The 22,693-nt window shown below is 34.7% G+C and overlaps 1 protein-coding gene across 1 annotated transcript in view; it reads right to left on the bottom strand.

The window, feature by feature from the left end:
* The window catches only part of GMNC (geminin coiled-coil domain containing), a 37,947-nt gene that overhangs the window by 7,721 nt on the left and 7,533 nt on the right, over positions 1 to 22,693 (bottom strand). The window contains exon 2 of the mRNA XM_049775992.1: positions 1,391 to 1,565. Coding sequence (XP_049631949.1) covers positions 1,391 to 1,565 — 175 coding nt within the window. The remainder of the gene's footprint in view (positions 1 to 1,390; positions 1,566 to 22,693) is intronic.

Genomic DNA, 22,693 nt, shown 5'->3' with positions numbered 1-22,693 from the left:
TATGACTGAAACTCAACTATAAACATGTTTGTAATCATGGTGTTTAAGTAAAGATATTATTCAAAATATAAAAAAAAATCTCTGCCTGTCTTGCTCTTGTCAGTCAATTGAATCTGATGGAGAGTGTTTACTAAGAATTCCAGTGTTAGCTCTTTCTACTATAAAATCATTTGACCCTTGCCACTCTGCAGATCACTATTCATCAAACACATGTATTTCAAATGTGTGCATCAGTTTTTATATCTTTTTCATAATGTTTTTTTGATTTGACAGCAAGTTATAACTGCCAGTAAAAACTATGTAGTTTGAAATACTAAAATGGATACTTGCACATTTTTTCTCAACTAGTGCAGTTCTTACTAGGGAGAGGGCAGTTTGGATCACACCTTACTCTGCATTCAGGAATCACTTCTGGGAACCAAATTAGAATATTGGGATTGAACCCTGATTGGCAAGCATCCTATCAGATATACTATCTTCTAGCTCCAATGTAAATTGTTATTCAGGTCCTCTGACTTAAATTGAAATATTATAAAAGTGGAATGGTATGTAAGGATAAAGAGAAAACATTTTATGCACAATTTTTTATATTCTCAGGAATTGTTTATTCTAGTGCGTATTACAGAAATCTAATATTGAATAACTTCCTGTCATATGAATGTGTTTTAATATTTTCTAATTTAGTTCTTTTCTTAAATTGTATTATGTGTATATATATTATATATATATATTTATTCATATTTAATTTTAAGTTTTTTGAGAGTGTTGAGATACTTAAACATTGACTTAGAAAGTCTTCAATGTTTATAATATTACTATTTATTAATTCCCAGAAACAAATTATATGTCATTTCCATCAGTGTTATATAGTCTTTGAAAACTGAAGAATTCTTGGGGAAAAGGGAAATAACTTTCTACTTGTACTAGAAAAGACAATGTTCATAGAATGTCTACTATTAATAAAATATCCAAAGAAACTCTTAAATAGAAAATAATCCAACCTGTACTGTTTATAAAAAGTTGATTAAATCCAAAGTACCTTTTAGAAGTTAAAATTAATAAAGAACTCTTAAATGTTTATATATATGTATGTATATATATATATATATATATATATATATATATATATATATATATATATATACAAACTCCAATAAGCAAAGGAAGAATCCCATTACTTATTTGGGAGACTCTCATTGCAAACTTTCTGCCCAATTTTTACTCTTTGTTTAAAATTATAGATTATTTAGGTTGTAAAATGTGTGTCTTGGTCTTTCTATCTTTTTATATCCTCCCTTATTTTACCCAACCCCTGACCATGGTGCTTTGCATCTGTGGGTGTCAGCAAAGAGCTCCAGATCTACCATTAAAACAGGAGAAAAGTACTTACCCTGTGCCTGTGGTGCTTGTTGGGGATCCCTGTTGTCCTGGAGACCAGCAGCCCAGAAAGAGACCCAAGTCTCCGTGGAAACATCAACACTAGATTCTGAAGTTGTAGTAGAATACGGGCAATTATAGTTCTGGCCTCTTACAAAATACTGATCTTGGCAAGGCAGAATGGTATTCTGTGAATTTCAGTATAAGGTATTATTTTGACATATCAGAGATGGGATAGGAATTTGGAGAGATAAAGAATAGTCAGTCAAAAATGTAAAGGTAAGAAGTGCAGATCAACAGTACACTGGGATAATCAAAACAGAATTACTAAAATAAATCAGTTTGATTGACCAGATAACTTTCCTTAGGTCATTTGAATAATGGGCAAAATTTGTAAACGTCCAGTTGTTCTTTCTCTCTGTTGTAATGTCTCAGCCATCTAACGGACTATCCAAAATATAAATAAAATGAATTATTTTTAGTCATTCAAAGGCATGAGAATTATTTGTCCCTTCCTACCAAATTTTATCATTATACTTCTAAGGTTCTTGAAAGAGTTTCAGTATCTTTGAAGAATCCAGTATGCTAAATACACAGAATATAACATAGACTTCAAACTATTAGCTTTCCCAAGACCTCCTCTTTCCTCTGGTCTTAAATGCTTTTGGACTCCACAGTGATATGAATGTGAATATATGTATATATAAAATGTCTTAAACTTAAAACATATATTTATATGTATATTATAAATAGCTAAATAAAAGGAAAATTGCCTTAACTTCATATTCATGAGAATAAAATCACCCTAGGTAAAAAATAAAAGTATAATGAAAAACTAAAACAAGTTGGTTAGAGAATACAGGAAGCTCTCTCTCTCTCTACATCACTAGGTCTCAATGCCCTTTCAAAGTTATCTTGCCACCATTAACTGCCTGGCAGTTATTCTCTGCTATGTTCTGAATCAGTGAACTACTTCTTGCCCCCCACACCTCAAACCTCAAAATCACAATCTTTCCAAATGTCCAGGGAGGCACAGGTATGCGATACTCCTGGGTTAATTTGAAGAACAGGCCATTCCTAATTATTTGTCAATGTTTAATCAGGTAAAAACAATTTATTTTAGCAAAGCTCAGCTTTAGATAAACTCTTTTTTGACCGTGCTAAGTCTTATGTTGACTTGAGGACTTTCTCAAGCAAAACGTAAACAGAGCTAGAAAACAAATAGGAAGGGGGTAAGGGGGAGTTAACTATATTAACTCATACTTTGTTAATCTTCTGGAAAGTTTAATTTTCAAAAGTCCAGTTCTGAATCAAGACCAGCTTGGGCAGTGAGTGCACACCAAAGAAATTCAGCCAAAAGTTTAGCAAGTGCTATTTTCCTTTATTCTAAAAGCATGTTTGCAGGCTCTTTCCTCAGGGTTATTATTGGAATCAGAGCTGAGCTATTATGCAACTGACACCTGAGAAGAAAACAAATCTCAAACACCCCTAGAAAGTTCAAGTCCAAGTATTTGCAAATATGTGCATTTGTGTAGAGGAAGAAGTAGGATGAAAAGTGAGTTCGGTTTAAAATGGAGAGACAATTTGTAGAAAGTGCAGAGCAGAAGTAACAGAAACAGACTTATAGAGCATGGGAGATAGACAGAAATAATGGCAGAGAGAAAGAGATGGAGAGTGAAATGGGGAAGGGAGGGGATGGAAAAGGAAAGGAGAGAAGAGGGGTGGGGAGGGGAGGAGAGAGAAGGGAAGGTGATAGGAAAGGAGAGAGGGAGAGAAGGGGAGGGAAAAGAAAGGTAGAGGAAGGGAAAGGAGATGAGAAAAAGGGAAGAGGAGAAAGGGGAAAAAAGAAGAGAAAAGTGAGAGAGGAGAGGGGGGGAGGAAGAGGGAGAGAAGGTGAGAGGGAGGGAAGGAGAGAAGGAGAGAATGTACTTACTTCAGATAATTGGAAAGGAGATGGAATAGCAGAGAAGCCTGGCAGGTTAAGTGGTGGACAAAATTCAGAGTGGAGTTTGTATTATCCCCCAGAGCCCCCAACTTTTTGTCAATGGACTAGCTAACCCCATCTACTCACTTACCATCTTGCAGTGGAAGAAGGTGCTGCAGAAACCAGAAACGGAGCCCCCACTTAATTTTTGGTAAAGCCCTTGGGAGCTTTAAATGGGGCTGAGGGGAGGGACTAGGGGAGGCGAGTTCTAATCTGCGGGAACTCCTGGTCACGTCCTAGGTTTCTCGGGTCGCCTTCTGATTTGGTGTGAAGCTGTCAAACTGCTGACGTGGGAACAGAACTAGCTAGCTAGCCAAAGTCACTGGCATGGGCTGCAGTCGCTGCACCAGGACTGGTGCCACGGGTGCGCACCGTGGGTTGTGGTTCGCAGCGCTCCGCCTTGGGGAGTTGAGCTTTGCAGCTTCAAAACCCGCGCCAGGAGCTGACCTGGCACCGGACTTTGGGGCTGGACCAGGCCGGCGCCCTATGGAGAGGCCCAGCTCTGGAGTGCGGACGTAGCAGGGCAGGACTAGTAGGCTCGGATGGCAGAGACAGAAAAGAAAAGTCCCAAACCAGCACCTAGGCAAAGGCAATTGAGTAGTGCTGGGCAAACCTGAATCAACGTGTGTGTGTGTGTGTGTGTGTGTGTGTGTGTGTGTGTGTGTGTGTGTGTGTGTGTGTGTGTGTGTGTGTGTGTGTGTGTGTGTGTGAAACCAGCACCTAGGCAAATGCAATAGAGTAGCGCTAGGCAAACCTGAATCCAAAGTGTGTGTGTGTGTGTGTGTGTGTGTGTGTGTGTGTGTGTGTGTGTGTGTGTGATCAATCCTATGCTAGAAGTGAGTGTTATATGTTGTGGTGACCTATATCCATTCAAGAAGGGAACCTTGAACATTGAAGTTTGTGCCCATATTATTCACATGGGTTTCAAACTACCTGAAACAATTCTTAAAATGTACAAAATATTGAAATAAGCTACACATATTAGGATTTTCCTTGTGTGTCTCTGTGTTCGTTTTATCTTCACTTCTACAATATAAGTTGTTAGTTTCAGTCATATTTTCTCTTCAACTTAATTTTCACAATTCCTATGATGATTCTATATACAGAGGATACAAGGGAGTGACTATATTTAAAATCTACAATCAGTAAGTGACTGCCTATGACCATAAGGTCATAGATGAGGTTGCTGCCCTGTTTAAAAGTTGGACGAAATTAAGAAAGGAGGGGAAGAAGAGAAAGGTACCAAACTTGGTGGAGTCTTTTTCCCCCTCATTCTAAGTCCATTAATTAAAATGTATTTCTAATTATAATGCCATTTATTTTAAAATGCTTCCAAATGTACATTATTAGACTTGGGGATCCCTACATTCCCACCTGTCAGGGTTACTTTTCTAGTGCTGTCTGATTGATTACTCAACATAAGTAAATTCAATAAATGACATGAAATTACAATCAGCTCTTTACTCTCAATGCAAAAGGGATTTGGATATCCCTGCAAATATGATCTATGATGCAAAATGGATCAAAACACATTTAAGTGCTGTGAACTGGCAGTCTTGTAAAGGGTAAATAAAACCCTATTTAGTATTGTGGTAAATAATAAAAAGAAAAACAAAGCTAAAGCATTTTTTTGGAAGCCTTAATCAATGAGACACTTGAGTCTCTAGAAGATACATTTCCCCCAATAGAAATGAATGAAACTAGATAAGCACACATATAGGGTTGAATCTAAATCAACCTTTACTCAATTTCCTGTTCTACTTTAATATTGAATTATGTTTGAGTATCTTTGTCTATATTATCATAATCTCTAAATTCTTAGTTTGCTAAAAGTCAAAACAAACAAACAAAACACATGCTTGTGAAGCTTATGTAAAGTTCAGGGTGATCCTCAAAAATGTATAATTTACTTACTGAATTATGAACTAAAGCTTTTGCCAATATATAGTTAAATCAGAGAACTCTGCCTTTGAATATACATACTGCTATCTCTGTATTATTACAAATAACTAAAATTAAAAACTAAAACAGGATTGTTTCCAGATTAGTAAAATGTCAGATACTTTGATAGATTATTTTTTGGGGGGATATCACACTTGGTAGCACTCAGGGGTACTTCTGGCTCTACATTCAGAAATTATTCCTGGCAGGCTCGGGGACTATATGGAATGAGGAATTTAAACCACCGTCCTTCTGCATGCAAGGCAAATGCCCTACCTCCATGCTATCTCTCTGGCCCCTACTTCGATGAATTTTTAAGCAACTAATATTTCAGGAATCATTAACTGATGAAACTTAGTATGGGTCAGAGACATGGTGCTGAGCAGTAAGGTGTCTGTCTTGCCGGCGCTAGCCCAGGACAGACCATGGTTTGATCCCCCGATGCCCTTTGCCCCAAGCCAGGAGCGATTTCTGAGTGCATACCCAGGAATAACCCCTGAGCATCACCGGGTGTGGCCCCATAAACACCCCCCACATAAATAAACTTAGTAGAAGTAGGGATGGATGTGGTGGCAGAGCATGCATGAAAATAGCGTATAACTGCTGGCAATTAACATAAATTAATATATAATGCTTCTTCAATCATAAATGGATGGAAACATTTCATACTTCTAGGGTATGATTAAAATAGATATTAAAATTAGTTTTCTTAATATTTGTTTTTGAAGTTTTAGTTGTTGGGCCACACCTGGCAGCACTCAGTAGTTACACCTGGCTCTGTGCTCAGAAATCACTCCTGGCAGGCTCTGGGGACCATATAGGATGTTGAGGATCAAACCTGGGTTGACCATGTGCAAGGCAAACACCCTAATACTGTGCTATTGCTCCAGCCTTATAGAGTTCATTTTTTATTTTTATAAAAAACAATTAAACATTTTTATAAAATAAATTCTTTTTATAACTTATCTATTTTGTTTTAGGACTGATTTTTAATGAATCTTATGAATTATAAATAAAAAATTTTGGCCTATTTTATTATTTTATTAATATGTATAAAAGAGATACTGGTTCTTTTGTAATTGCAACTCCTCTAGTTTTTATTCTCTATATAATGAGGTCCACAAAATTTGCTGTTTGCATTGTTGCTGAAGTGAGATAATAAAAGGGAGGTAGATAATAATAGGTCAATTGTCATATTGGGGCATTACCTCCTGCAAGGGCAAAGATATAATAAAATAGAAGAAGGTAATCTGACCTGTACACAAGCTAAAATTGCAGACTGAAAAATGGTTCAAAGTGATCAAAGGCAGCCAAGGTGATAAATAGATTGGCATATGGAATGTTCTTTTATTTCACCCCAGAGGGCAATTTATTTGATTACCTAATTGGTGAATTAAGTACATGACAAAAGAACAATTTTTATATTGTCCTCATAAACAGAGATGCATTTTACTTATAAAATCAATAGTTTTACCATTCATGTAGTAAAATATTGTATTTCTGTGTTCATATGTTGGTGAAGATAAGCAAAATCATTTTTAAAAATTTATGTAGTAATTTACTTGGAAACTTTCAATGTTTGCAGTTTTAGCAATTTGAAGAAACATTATGCATTTAGCGTTAGAGGCACTTTGAATATCACTCCTTCAGAATGATGTGCATAAATAAAACTTTCTGATATGGATAGTTTTGTCAAATATCCATATGTCATCATTGCTTCTAGCTATCATCATATATGCAAAACTTAGGGAGCAGAGAAAACAGGTATTTTGCTATGACATAAATACAATAAACATAAATGAAAGGTATACAAAAGAAATTTGACAACAAAAATGACATTTTTAAAAAATTAAGTAAATCATATTTACTTATTATTATTAATATTTACTTAATCATACTAAGTAAATTATGTAAATCATATTTACTGCAGAAAAGAGAAATAAAAAGGAACTTTAACATATCTATGTTGAAGAAATATTCTTCATACTGTCCTGACTTAGGTCAGTACCATATAGAAGTAGAGGTCTGACAGTAGCAGATTAATATATTATTTCACAGAATATTTTAACCAAAATTTATTTAAATTTTTGGGCATTTTTTTTCTTTTATCCATCAAATTATTTCCTATTATTTTAATTATACTTGAATAAAATACGTGGAGAAAAATGTGATAGAGGAAACCAAAACTCAATGGGGGCGGGGAGAGATAGCATGAAGGTAAGGCGCTTGCCTTTCATGCAGAAGGACCTTGGTTCAAATCCCGGCATCCCATAAAGTCCCCCGTGCTTGCCAGGAGTGATTTCTGAGCATAGAGCAGGAGTAACCCCTGAGCGCTGCCCAGTGTGACCCAGAAACCAAAACAAACAAACAAACTCAATGGTGTCTTTAAATGTCAACTACCCACCTTTGACGGAAAATCAGAAAAAAGAGACTCATATATATGTGTTATCTAAAGTAGGGCAAAGCTTTTCTGTATCATTGCATTTTTTTATTTTATTTTATAATATGCTTCTTGAAATTATTTGTGGTAAGTTGGAATAAACTGATGAGGCTTTTTCTGAATATCCAGTAGCATGGAAATTTCCAATTCTCTCAGGCTGCATCAAACCTCCATTGACAGTTGGTATTAATAACTCTTTAGTCTTGGAAACATTGTATATTGGAGTCTTGGCTAGAAAATTTTGCAGATGGTAATTATCTCATCAAATTAATAAAAACAATTGTGTTACTATTACTATAAAATTATATTCAGCACAATAAAAATTAATTTCATCACTACAATGTTTAGACATAGAATCCCAAATAAAACCAAAACAAACTTTTCCTACCCCTACTGCTTGTACCACCATATCAAAAAGAATTAGAAATGAGTTACTATGGGGATGGAGGGATATACAATGAATAGGGCTCATGCACACGGCCAACCATGATTTGATCCCCCCATTCCATATTTTGCCCTGAAGTTGGCCGGGCGTGTCCCCTGAGTGCAGAGCCATTATTAAGCCTTGGCAATAGCTGGGATATATGAATAAAATAAAAGTGAGCCCAAAAGTATATCTTCATTTAGACATGCTAGTTTAATAATAATTTGAATTAAAATGAATTTCTCCTTTAGAAACACTATATCTCATAATGATAGAGGATTCTTAAAGATGGAGAATTTAATAAATGGATTTATTACTAAGACAATAATTTTGCCATTAACTTTAGAAACTGATTTTATCCTGAGGATAATAGAAGAAACATCATAGCTTATTTCTTCAAATATTTACTTCATGGTCATATATAGAAATGATAGCTTTCTTTTAATTCTGGAAGGTCTGGTAGCTGAAACCATGCCCCACAAATGCAGTTGCCATGTCTACATTTGGTCAGATTCATAGCTTCAATCTATTCTCAAAAGAAATGTAAACCCAGCTGTGAAAAATCATGGGTACATTGCCATGCAGCCGAAAGCTGGAAATCTTGGGAGTACTGGGAAAATTCCTGTCCTGTCAAAGACAAGGTAGTTGCACCCATCACCCAAAATTGCTGATTTGCCAATAGTCCCGCTTCACCACTGATCTGCAACTCACTGTAGACACACCAATCTGACCAAAACTCCAGGTATGTCAGTATGGGCTGACATCTCCAGGACACTCTTGGAAGAGTAATCTAAGGTATCCAGCCCTCCCTGCTTCTTGTACTCCCTGAAGGCCTGGCAGCCAAAACATAACCAACAAAAGCTGTAATATCAGCAACAGTGCTTGGAATTCTTGAACTGCAGCCGCATTTGCCAATTATTTTGATACTTTCATCATCATAGGAACATTCCAATGTAGACACCAATATGTGTCTGAAGTCACCTAAAGTTCAGAAACAATTAACTAGCAGCAAGAGCTTACTAAACTTCCAACAATGACCTCATTGAGAGATACAACTAAATTTCACAAATTTTTTGTCATTGTACTCTTTTGTTTTTCATTTTTTATTTTTTATCATTTTAAAATAAGTGTGCTTCCACTTACCTGGAATCAAACATACTATGTTCAACTATGTCAGCTATTTGATAATATTAGATATGTTAATGATTAGATGTATATCTAAAAATATGTGTAGGTCTATATAGTTATATATAACTATATGTAATTTTAAAGTTTATATTAAAATATATAACTTCATTAAATATTTATTTATATTATATAGATTTATTATGTATATGTATATATAAACAATAAACTGATTCATTTTAGTCCTTTAGTGACAAAAAATGTCACCTCTTTCATAAGAAGAAAACATTAAAACACAAAAAGTCACAATTGTACATTTTTGTAAACTATTAAATGTTAATTTAGTTCCTATTAACCAAAAATTTCATGGCAAAATAACCTATTATTATAAAATAAAATGATATACTTGATACTATGATGAAATTTAGTTATTTCTGTTTTGTTTTGTTTTGTTTTGTTTTGGTTTTTGGGTCACACCTGGCAGCGCTCAGGGGTCACTCCTGGCTCTATGCTCAGAAATCAGGGGACCATATGGGATGCCGAGATTCAAACCACTATCCTTCTGCATGAAAAGCAAACACCTTACCTCCATGCTATCTCTCCATCCCAAAATTAGTTATTTCTATTTCTAGAAATATTTTCTCTTTCACACTACATAAAATAAAAACACAACAGCAAACTATAAACATAGAATTATTTATATATGCAAAATCTACACACTGATATACATATGGAAAAGATATGTATATATAGCTATGTATATGGAAAAGAGTATAAACTTAAGTTATAAAATTAAAAGGCATAAGAATGAACAGAAGCATTAGAAGTATTAGACTTTAATAATAAAGTATTATCCCAGCAATTTAAAATAGAGCTCAAGTCTTATATAAACTTAAGAATAAAATGTTAGGCAGCTGGCAAAGATAATTTTGTTTTATCCTCTACCACTTCCAGAGCAGGACGATTCCTATTGCTTTGACCAAATTGTAGCCTTTAATCTTATCAAGAATGCAATTTTCAAAGCTTTCAGGATAGAAGAGCACTACTACATAAAGAGAAATTAGTTAAATATTTGCTTAAAGGTGGTTAATTGTTTTTGTACACATATGTTAAAACCATAATAGCTTGTGAAGAATATGCATGTTAAAAGGAATTATTATTTCAGAAAATACAGCTTGTCTTGCACATGTGAGATTCTGTTTGATTCCAGCACTGTAAAATTAATAATAAATATCAGTTATGCTTTGTTATTATGAAATGGGTATGTTATTTAAATATATATCTGCATATTAGTAGAAATGTATATAGAGGAATCAAAAAGTTCACATGGATGTTTGAAGTATTTACAGATTGAAATCTAGAATGGAAAATAATAAAGTAGATAGGTGCTTGCCTTGCACCTGGATGACCTGGATTAGATCTCTGACACCATATCTAGTCCCTGAACAATAAAATCCTACGTGGAATGATCTCTGCACAATGATGCAGGACTATATCCTGAGCACTGCTCACTGTGGCCACCACAAAAAACAAAACAAACAAACAAACAAAAAAAACTAAAGATGCAGATATAAAGGTTCACTGAAAACCAAGATATTATACATTTTTTATTTTTAAATAAAATCAATTATCTTCATGATAATATATGCATTTGGTAAAAATTGGATGTAGGAAATGTTTTCCTCTTATAAATATGGACATCTGCAGGACACATTTTTTACTTCAGGAATGGCTCTATCTTAGTTGAAGATGAGTATTGCTATATTATATCATCTTTGACATTATAAGTAAACACTATATGATTCAGTAATGCATGTTAGAAAATATGGTGACATTACAAATATGACAAGTTTGACAACTTTGAAATAAAGGTAACTTATTTTTGTAATTGACTTGTGTGTACATTGTTCAGGAGAACGATTGTATGCTTTTGTTTTGTTTTGTTTCTTTGGGAGTCACACCTGACAGTGCTCAAGACTTATTCTGGCTTTTGTACTCAGAGTTCACTCCTGGGAGGGTTTAGGTTAAGACATTTGGTAGCAGGATAAACCCCAAGTTGAAGGTCTCCTAGGTGAAATTTCTACTCTCTGCACTAAATCTCTGGCTTGATTTTTATGTTTTAAACAAGTAATTGCAGAGAAAAATATATAGAAGACTAATGAAAATATACTATAATGAAAGTATACATAAACTATACTTCAAAATATTCTTTAAAACTGAAAGGCATCAAATACAAGAGAAATAAATTATAAACATCATAAATTTGGAGCCAGAGTTAGTACAGCAGGTAGGGCATTTCCTGTGTACTCTTCCAACTGAGATTTGATCCCTGGCAACCTAATTGTACACCAAGACCTGCCAGGTGTGATCCTTGAGTGCAGTCAGGAGTAATCCCTAAATAGAGCTGGCTGTGGACCTGATGATAATAATAATAAAGTTTCAAATGGTGCTACACAACTTTATCATATAAACATAAAATACAAATTCTAAACATCTAATGATAAAAATTTCCGTCTATAAAATAGAATATGTCTGAACAAGACTGAGTGTCTACACATTATTTTCAGCTTTTGGTCTGCAACCACACCTAATAGTACTCAGGGCTCACTTCTGGCTCTGTTCTGAATGATCATTCAGGGACCGTAGCAGATGCAGTGGATAAAACCTAGGTCAGCTATCTGCATAAAAAGCAACTTTCCCACTATAAAATCTGTCTGGTCCTCCATATATACATATACATATATACATTATATATATAGTAGAGGACTGGCCCCACAAGTTTATATAAATGTTTATATATATTAAAAATTATACAAGGATATTCACACAAATATAAGTATAAAAACTAGACTAATATGCTATATATGCATTGTTTATTTTATACTTTTCATTTTTCTCTTTCCAGAATCTTATAAAAATCAAGATTATCTTATTCTCTCAGAAAAATAGTGGTTAATATAATTACATATTTAATTCTAAAGCTATTCAGAAGTAATATATTTTTGTAAGGTAATATTTTATGAAAAATTAAAGAAAGTTAAAGTTGGAGAGTTAGACATTTACCTTCTACATATTTCATCATTGATTCTTATTCCTAGCACCATATATTATCCTACCAGCACTATCAGGGGTTTCTCCTGAGCGAAGAGCCAGGGACAGCCTCTACATAATACCAGATGGCCCACCACAAATTAAACTAAATTATATTCAAGCAACTTGAGTGAGAGAAGTAGAATATCTGTCTTGAATATAGGCAGGGGGAGGGAAAGGAGGGTGATGGGGGCACTGATGGTGGGAATGTTGCACTGGTGAAGGGGGGTGTTCTTTTTATGACTGAAACCAACTACAATCATGTTTGTAATTCAAGCAACTTTAGCAAGAGAGTAGCATAATATATATGAATATTAAAACAAATATTATACATATTTCTAGTTTTATTCAAATGCAGGTTAAGGATTGTGAAGGCACAGACATTTTAAATATTTTTCCTCCTCACAACTCAAAAATGTTTTTGTTTTCTTTCTCTTTTTTTTTTTTGTTTGGTTTGGTGGGGACATGCCCAGTACATGGTGTTACTCTTGGATCTACCATCAGGAATTACTACTGCAATGCTTGAGGGACCATATGAGATACCTAGGATCGAACCTGGCTCACTTACTGCAAGGCAAGTACCCTTCTCATTGTAGTATAATTCTGGCTGCACAAAATTGTTTTAAAAATTGAACAGGACTACAGGGAAGATAAGAATAATATCTTCTCTAGTAAGATAATACATATCTATTAAATAATAATCAATGATTATTTATTATATTAATTAATATAAATAATACATTATGCTATTTAAATATTACTTTATATAAATGATACAATACTCCAATTCACTAGTAATCACAATGAATTGTTGGGGCTGGAGAGCACGACAAAGAGATCCTAAAATACAAAAATATTTCGATTTTTTTTATACATAGAGAATAAAAATTAAACTAGCACTACAATTAAGTTGTTGCCATTTTTCAGTCTAAAATAAGGACATTTCATACATGCAGTATTTTATAGTTAGAACTTATTATTTTGTAGTTAGAACTTATTGTTCTATAAGTAGTGAGTTCTTGTTCTCTAGGGGATTTTTCAGAGGATAGATGACTGATATTCCCAAATGTCATCTTTTTATTTATACCGTATGAATAACAGAATACCTGCTCCATAAAATTTTCTCAGCATAAAGAACTCATAATTCAGCTTGACTTTATGATTAGAATTTTTTTTTTTTTGGTTTTTCGGGCCAACCCGTTTGATGCTCAGAGTTTACTCCTGGCTAAGTGCTCAGAAATTGCCCCTGGCTTGGGGGACCATATGGGACACCAGGGAATCGAACCGCGGTCCTTCCTTGGCTAGTGCTTGCAAGGCAGACTACCTTACCTCTAGCGTCACCTTGCCGGCCCCAGAATTTTATTTTATATTGAATTTGCATGCATAGCTTAAATGTAAAGACAAATCTCTTATTCTTATTTAGAGTTTTATTTTACTGTGTCTTAGCAGACTTTTCATCAGAATGAGCACTGATCTGAGGACAGGAAGAGTCAACCTCAGATAGAAATAAAATCAGTAATTATTGCCACTCCTTTAAAATATTCTCCCTTATTCTCAGAATGACTAGGATCTTATCATTAATCATGAAAAGGAAGAAGAGAGGGAATACTGAATCTAGTCCAGTTCTTAACTGCTTAACTTTAGACAAAACAAAGCTGAAGTTCTGAACCTTATTTCAGGGTCTGGTGACAATAGGTCAAAACTTATTATATTGTTTGTTTTGTTTGTTTTAGTATGTCTGAGCATCACTAGATGAAGAAATTCAGCCCCATGACTTTCTGCCATAGATTCTCTTTCTCCTTTAACTGAAGTCTGTCAGTTAATGGTAGTCCCTAACTAAACTACTGCCTCCGTGCAGTTGAACCAAGCCTATGTAAGGCTTCCTGTAAAGTTCTAAAGGGAGCTGGTCTGAGGGAGCCTGCTGGCCTGGAGACCCGATGGGACTACAGACCTATCTGCCCTATCCGCCTACCTGCCAGCCTGATGTGAGGTGAATCAAGTCCAGAGAAAGAAAGCCTGCCTTCCTGCTTCCCCAAAGGTCAGCGTAGCCATGCTCCTGCTATATTACTGTTGCTCCTGTGCCTCAGGGTTGCATGTTGTCTTGGATGCTCTCTCTTCCTACTCTCTGTGTATTTTGCTCAGGACTTTCTCACATTAAATGTTTAGATGTGGATAACCCTGCCTCTTACACTTTTACCTTGGGGATTGCTTATCCCCAACATTTATTGGGGGTCGATTCAGCCCCACACAACAAGATGTAACTCCCCAATGCATATTTTTAATTAATAAAAATATTAAATTTTCTATACAATATTATTTCATATATTAATCAAATTTTCCTTAGTGGATATTCTATATCTATATTTTGTTTCTATAAATATTATATACTATACTCTTTCCATGCAAATATTCTTTTTTTTCTTTTTGGGCCACACCCTGTGACGCTCAGTAACCCCGCTGGCTATATGCTCAGAAATCACTTTTGGCTCAGGGACCATATTTGCTGGGTCAAAGGCTTTATCTTTTTAATAGTTGTTGCACAACTGCTTGTCTCTAAATTTTCTTCACATTTTAATTAGTAGCATAAAAAGTCATTCAAATTTTGAATATATAACAAACACTTAACATATTAAATATATTCATATATGTATACAGATTTACATATATTAATATACTATAAGTATTATTTTGTATTTATATACATTTATAACTTCTTGTGTTTATGGTTACATAATTTATAAACAAAATATATTTAAACATTTTTAATGTATGATCAGATATATATTTTATGATGGTCCATTTGTGCACTGAATGTGAATGAAATTTGGCATAAGAGAGTTTCAAGATATGTGAAATAAACAGTGGGAAAAGAAAAATTTCTAGATGACCTCACTTATCTGAAAAAATAAAAAGAAAACAAGGTACTAATGAATACAAACAATGAGAAATCTTTGACCTTAAAATACATGACTTACTAACAAGCAATTGGGAGTGTGGGCATGGAATGAATATTGGACAATAGAACAAAATGGGCACTTTGCTAGTGGTTGTATATAATAATTTTATACACAATACAGTACACTTTAACACTATTGGAGCTATATTATTTAAAATTATTAAAATTAATTATTAAAATTAATAAAAAATGCAAAAGGACCAGAAAAATAGTACAGTGGGTCAGGTATTTTCAAACTCTGTGGCTGAGAGGGTTTAATTCCTGTCCCTGTAGCACTGCCAGAGTCAGCAATAAACTCTTAAGGATCACAGGTCTGGTTCGCAAAACTAAAATATAAATAAAAGAAAATAAAGTTAGAAAATAATATAACTTCAAATATCCTTTTGTTTTGTTTTGTTTTTGGGTCACACCCAGCAGCACTCAGGGGTAACTCCTGGCTCTATGCTCAGAAATTACTCCTGGCAGGCTTGGGAGACCACATGGGAAGCCGGGATTCGAACCACCATCCTTCGGTATGCAAGGCAAACACCCTACCTCCATGCTATCTCTCCGGCCCAAACATCAAATATTTTTATTCTAGCATTTATTGCAAAATAGGGTAGTATCTATCTAAAAATAAAAATAATTCAGTGGCTTTAAATTAATATAATATTTGTAAAGTTTGCTTAGGAAGTTTACCCATCCAGGGGGCTGGAGAATTAGTATAGCAGGAAGGATGCTTGTCTTGCACATGGGCAACTTGGGCTTACTTCCTAGAACTACATAGGATTCTCTGAGTACAGAATCAGAGTAAGTCCTGAACATCACCAAGTGTGGCTCTGAAAACAAAGTAAATAAACAAAAGAAGAAATTATCCTGTCATTAAAAGGGATAGGGGCCAGAGAATTAGCATGGAAGTAGGGCATTTGCCTTGCATGCAAAGAAAGGTGGTTTGAATTCGGTATCTCATATGGTACCCCGAGCCTGCCAGGAGCGATTTCTGAGCCTAGAGCCAGTAGTAACCTATGAGTGCTGCTGGGTATGACCCCCCCCCAAAAAAAAAAAAAAGAACAAATAAGCGTTAGATATATAGTGCAGGGGTTGAGGCTTCTTGCCTTGCATGCAATTGGAACTGGTTTGATCATGGCAACATATATGGTCTTTAGCATATTCTGTGGTTCCCAAAATATTACCAGGAGAAATCCCAGAGCATGGAGCTAATAATTCTTAAGTACCTCTGAACTTGCCTCCCAAGCTACCAAAAATAAGCATATGAAAAAATTATTCAAAGTAGAAAAAAATAAAACTGGGCTGGTGAAATATCTCTATAGACTGGAATGTTTACCTTGTATGCAGGAAGACTAGGATTGACCCCTAGCACTGCTAGATCATTGAGGCACTGAACCAGAAGTAGCCCCAGAACACTGCTTAATGTATCCCCTCAAATATTCGAACTATAACATTAATAAAATATAAATACAAAAACATAATGTTATAGCAGTGGTACAGTTGATATACGTATCAAGTTAGTTCTCTAAAATTTGGAAATGAATGTTTGCCATTATACTTTATTGGATCTATGCAAAAATTAAAATTATTGTTATTTTATAATTAGAAATTATCCATTTCTCACCCTTTTGTTCTTTCTTTATTGTTTTGTTGTGTTTGGGTTGGGAGGCACACTTAATGGTGCTAAGATCTTATTCCTGGTTCTTGATCCAGGCTTAATAAGTCTAATAAGAGCATAAATGGTGCTGGGGCCCTAACCAGGTTTAGCCTTGTGCAAGGTAAGCACTCTACCCACTATACTATTGCTCTAGGCCCTACTCTCTTTATTGTTTTTGGTTTTTTTTTTTACATGTTTGAGTTTGGGAGGGTCACACATCTTTGCTCAGGGTTTGCACCTGGATCTTTTTTTACAGGTTACTCCAATATTGTGTGTTTTTTTTTTCTTGTGTGTGTGTGTGTGTGTGTATGAGTGTGTAAAACTCATAGGCAATGTCAAATATCAAACTCAAACCACCTTCTGTCTTTAATAATTGTCATGGCCTTACCAGAAAAATAAGATTTCATATTGAGTCATATTCATATTCATTTTCATATTGCCCTCTATGAGATTTTGACTATTCCACTATTTTCTTTTAGTTCTTTGGATCTTTCCCTCAATTTCTTGTTGTCTTCCTTCTGCTCAGAAATTTGTATGTTTTCATTCACTTCCATGAAAAAAACTTAAATACATAGAGTGTCCGTAACAGAAATTTGCTGATAAAATGGCCAATATACTCACATGAGTGCTGTATCCATATCATTTGGTTACTAATATTGATTGCACAATTTATTTTCCAGTAGTTTGTATAATTGTTTTCCATACTTTTACTTTGAACCTGTGTTTATCCTTAGATTTGTATGTTTTTCTTGTAAGCAGCAAATGGATTGGTTTCGTTTCATGACCCAATGCTCTGATCTGTCTGTGTCTTTTGATGGGAGAGTTTAATTCATTTACATTCAAGGAAACTATTGAGAGAAAGGGCTGCCATGCTATTATATTGTGTAGGGTTATTGCTGCACAGTTGGTTATTTAGTTTGTATAAGTAACCTTTCTATAGTTCATTTAGAATTGGTTAGATTAATTTACCACAATTTAACATATTACATATTTTTAATAGCCAGAATCTGGAAACAACCCAGATGCTCAACAAAGGTGGGTGGCTAAAAAAAACTGTGATACCTTTACACAATAGAATACTATGAAGCTGTCAGGAAAAAATGAAGTCATGAAATTTTCCTATAGATGAATGGGCATGGAAACTATTATGCTGAGTGAGATAAATCAGAAGGAGAATGATAGACACAGACTAATCTCACTCATCTGTGGGATTTTAAGAAAAATAAAAGACAGTATGGTAATAATACCCAGAGACAATAGAGATGAGGGCTGGAAGCCCCCCACCATGATATGAAGCTTATCACAAAAAGTGGTGAGTGCAGTTAAAGAAATAACTACAGTAATAACTATCGTGACAATGGTAGCGAGTGAGAGAAATAGAATGCCTGTCTCGAGTACAGCCAGAGGGTTGGGTAGGAGGAAGATGGGTGGCATTGGTGGTGGGAAGGGTGCACTGGTGAAGGGGGGTGTTCTTTGTTATAACTGAAACCCAACTGCAAACATGTTTGTAACCATGGTGCTTAAATAAAATGCTAAAAAATAAAAATCAATAGTATAAATGCAAATATCAGCAGGTACTCAACTTCAAGACCACAAAGAAATATGTAATTAAGCTCTGCTAAATAATTGGTTTTCTTAGAACACTGTAATTGGGAAGTACCTATTTTAAGTGAACTTGTCTTGTTTAATTAAAATGAACCTCAATACTTATAATATTAAAATAAATAAAAATAAAAGATCATGGTTATTTGTAGAAATAGGTATTTCTTTTGGATATATGTGTGTATTCTTTGATATTAACTATAGTCCTTGGTAGATACATAGATCATTTAGTACCAAAGTTTGATAATTTAACACGTTTGGTCCATAAAAAAAATTCTAGACAAAGAAACAAAGTAGCACACATCATTGGACTTTTCCAAGTAAACACCTTCAAAACATTTCTTCATATTTATAGCCTATACAGTTCTTTAATTATACATCACAGTTCTTCTGTATCTAGAATATATTATATCTAACTGTTTTTATTTCTCTTTAGATCAAAATATTTTCATATTCCCCTTTATTTCAATAAAGATTTGACTTTCTCTCTCTTCAATATTGCCTCAAGCCTGCCTCTGTTTTATATACTTCAAATTAAAGGAATCTGTGAGGGTTTTAGCAACATAAAAATGATACAAAAATCTTTGTATTCTTAATTTCAGACATACTATATTCGTAGAATGGGAAGTATAGAATATATTTGTATCTAGATATTGAATTAAAACAGACAGGTAACAGAGAGAATTGGGATATTAAAATCAAACTGTGCCTTAAATCAGTCATTTGCCCTACGAGAATCGAAAACATGAGGAAATATCTCTCAGCCCAATATTTTTCTCTGTAAATTCAACATATCATACATGACTGTGACAAGAAATAGGAAATGGATTTAAATCCCATAGTGTATTTCAACGTACACTAAGTCAGTTATTCCAGGAAATTTTCCTGATGTATCAATGTTACTCCTACTACTGTTTGCAAAAGAAAGATGTCATTTGATATCAAGAATCAAATATACAGACAGGGGCCGGAGAGATAGCATGGAGGTAAGGTGTTTGCCTTTCATGCAGAAGGTCATTGGTTCAAATCCCGGCATCCCATATGGTCCCCCATGCCTGCCAGGAGTGATTTCTGACCGTGGAGCCAGGAGTAATCCCTGAGCACTGCCGAGTGTGACCAAAAAACCAAAAAAAAACAAAAAACAAAAAACAAAAAACAAAAACCAAATATACAGAGAATGTACTCTATTTACAGACAAATATGTATAGGTATATTTATGATTTTAAATAAAATTATGAATTAATTCTTTTTTTAAAACTTTATTTACATAGGTTTTGGGGACACATCCAGCAGCACTCAGGGGTTACTCCTGGCTGTGCACTCAGAAATCCCTCCAGAAAGGCTCAGGGGACCATATGGAATGCTGGAGATATAACCCGGCTCCATCCCGGGTCATCCCTGTGCAAGGCAAATGCCCTACAGCTGTGCTATCACTCCGACCCTATGAATTAATTCTTAAGGTAAAATTTGTTTATGTTATATACAGAAACAAATATCATATATTATTTAAACTACTGACTAAACTTGTCCTTTTGCTGAAAGACTTTTGTAAAATAAGGAGAATTAATGCTTGTTAGATTATTGAAAATGATGAATTAAACAGTAATGATTCCAAGTATATTTTACTTGCTATGCATTAATTTGATTTATAATGACAATGATACAATTTGAAAAGAAGCTAAATGAAAACTGTGGAATACTATACAGTCAACTAAAACTATGGTCTTATTTATTTATTTTTATTTCTAATTTCCTACCAAGTTTCTGCTTAGCAAAAAAACCAATCTGGTTCAATGAGTAAACAAGCTAGTCTTTGGGAGTTCATTATTCTAAATTTGAATGTATCATAGAGAAATGCTCGGGAATTCTTCATCAACTTTTGTGTTATTCCCAAGCATATGTAGCACTAACACCTTTTTTTTAAAATCAGAGCTTACACTGTGTGTTAAATTTGCATTTTATCACAAGTTAGCTATTAGCAATAGAATGCATACAAAATCTATCACTTAATGATGTAACTAGGATTTCTCAAATTTATGTCTTTAGAAGTAGCTCTTCAGGGTAATTAGAAGAACATAGTGCTGTTTAATCCTCTCATTTGCAAGTAAGAAAACTGAGGCACAGTAAGCCTTGGTTAGTATTCCATAAAGGCCCCTAATTAAACTACCTAGAGCTAAAGAAGAGAAAAACTCAATCATCCTGCCTTTCCATTAAGAATTCTTGGGGCCGGGTAGGTGGCGCTGGAGGTAAGGTGTCTGCCTTGCAAGCGCTAGCCAAGGAAGGACCACGGTTCGATCCCCCGGCGTCCCATATGGTCCCCCCAAGCCAGGGGCGATTTCTGAGCACATAGCCAGGAGTAACCCCTGAGTGTCAAACGGGTGTGGCCCAAAAACCAAAAAAAAAAAAAAAAGAATTCTTGATGTTGGGGCCAGGCGGTGGCGCTAGAGGTAAGGTGCCTGCCTTGCCTGTGCTAGCCTAGGACAGACCGCAGTTCGATCCCCCGGCATCCCATATGGTCCCACAAGCCAGGAGCAACTTCTGAGCGCATAGCCAGGAGTAACCCCTGAGCGTCACCGGGTGTGGCCCAAAAACCAAAAAAAAAAAAAAAAAAAAAAAGAATTCTTGATGTTGCAACTTAAAATGTAGGCAAAGTGTTTTAGATTTTCACATTTCCCTCAGAGTGTCCTTTTCTTAGAAGGGGCAATAGCACTATTCATTTTTTAATTAATCTATATTTAAGTTCTATGATTACAAACATGATTGTAGTTGTGTTTCAGTTATAAAAAAGGACACTCCCCTTCACCAGTGCAATATTTCCACCACCAATGCCCCCCATTTTCCTCCTCCCCTAGGACAAGAATTCTATTTTTCTCACTCACTATCATTGTCATGATAGTTGGCATAGTAGTTATTTTCCTAACTGAACTCACTGCTCTTTGTGGTAAACTTCACATTATGGGCTGAACCTTCCAACAGTCATGTCTATTGTCTCTGTGTATTATTACAATAATGTCTTTTATTTTTCTTAAATCCCATAGATGAGTGATAATATTCTATGTCTTTCTATCTCCTTCTGACTTATTTAACTCAACATAATAGTTTCCATGTTCATCCAAGTATAGGAAATTTTTATGACTTTATTTTTTCCTGATGGCTGCATAGTATTCCATATGGATAGTACTACAGTTTCTTTAGCCACCCATCTATTGCTGGGCATCTGGGTTGTTTCCAGATTTAACAGAACTTAACAAGAAAAAACATCTGACCCCATCAAAAATGGGGAGAAGTATTGAACAGACACTTCCTCAAAGAAGAAATACAAATAGCCAAAAGGCACATGAAATAAATGTTCCACCTCACTAAATATCTGGGAGATGCAAATAAAAACAGCAATGAGGTACTATCTTATACCCTGGAGTCATATCACAAAGAATAACAATCAGTGCAGTTTACAGGCAGGGTTGTGAGGAGAAAGGAACTCTTATTCACTGCTAGTGGGAATGCCATCTAATCCAGCCATTATGGAAAACAATATGGAGATTTCTCAAAAAACTGGAAATTGAGTTCTCAGATGATCCAGCCAAACCACTCCTATAGGAACACAAACACACAATACAAAACTGTATTCATTGCAGCACTATTTATAATAGAAGTAGCTCTTAAAAGTATTTCTCTAAATAGTGTTTGATCATTAAATGTCCAGGGGGATATGTTGAGGGATGAGGAGATCAAAAGTTGTGCATTCCATTTAAGGATAATACACATGACATTTAAAATATAATCTCATTACTAATCTATTATTATGATTTAGTGTAAAGCAGAAATAAAGTTTTTTGCCTTGTTATAAAATTTTCATGTTTTGAACTATCAAAAATAAAGTTAATTAAGATAGATAACAAGAATAAGAAAATAAAAGCTAAGTGAAAAATTTTTAGTAAAATTGTGAAATTCTATTAGAGATTTATTTACTGAACCAAAAATAAAATTCCTATGTTCATTTAAATATTATATCTAAAGACTTCTAATAAAATATCAGGCATCATATTATGAGTCTTAATTTATCATCTTCATCTTCTTTGTGGAGAGGGTTGATTATCTGGTTCCCTTAT

Source organism: Suncus etruscus, chromosome 6 (assembly GCF_024139225.1).
Source record: "Suncus etruscus isolate mSunEtr1 chromosome 6, mSunEtr1.pri.cur, whole genome shotgun sequence".
NCBI classification, from domain to species: domain Eukaryota; kingdom Metazoa; phylum Chordata; class Mammalia; order Eulipotyphla; family Soricidae; genus Suncus; species Suncus etruscus.
Note: the sequence above shows the minus strand (reverse complement) of the source record. Positions and strands in the feature narration are given on the sequence as shown.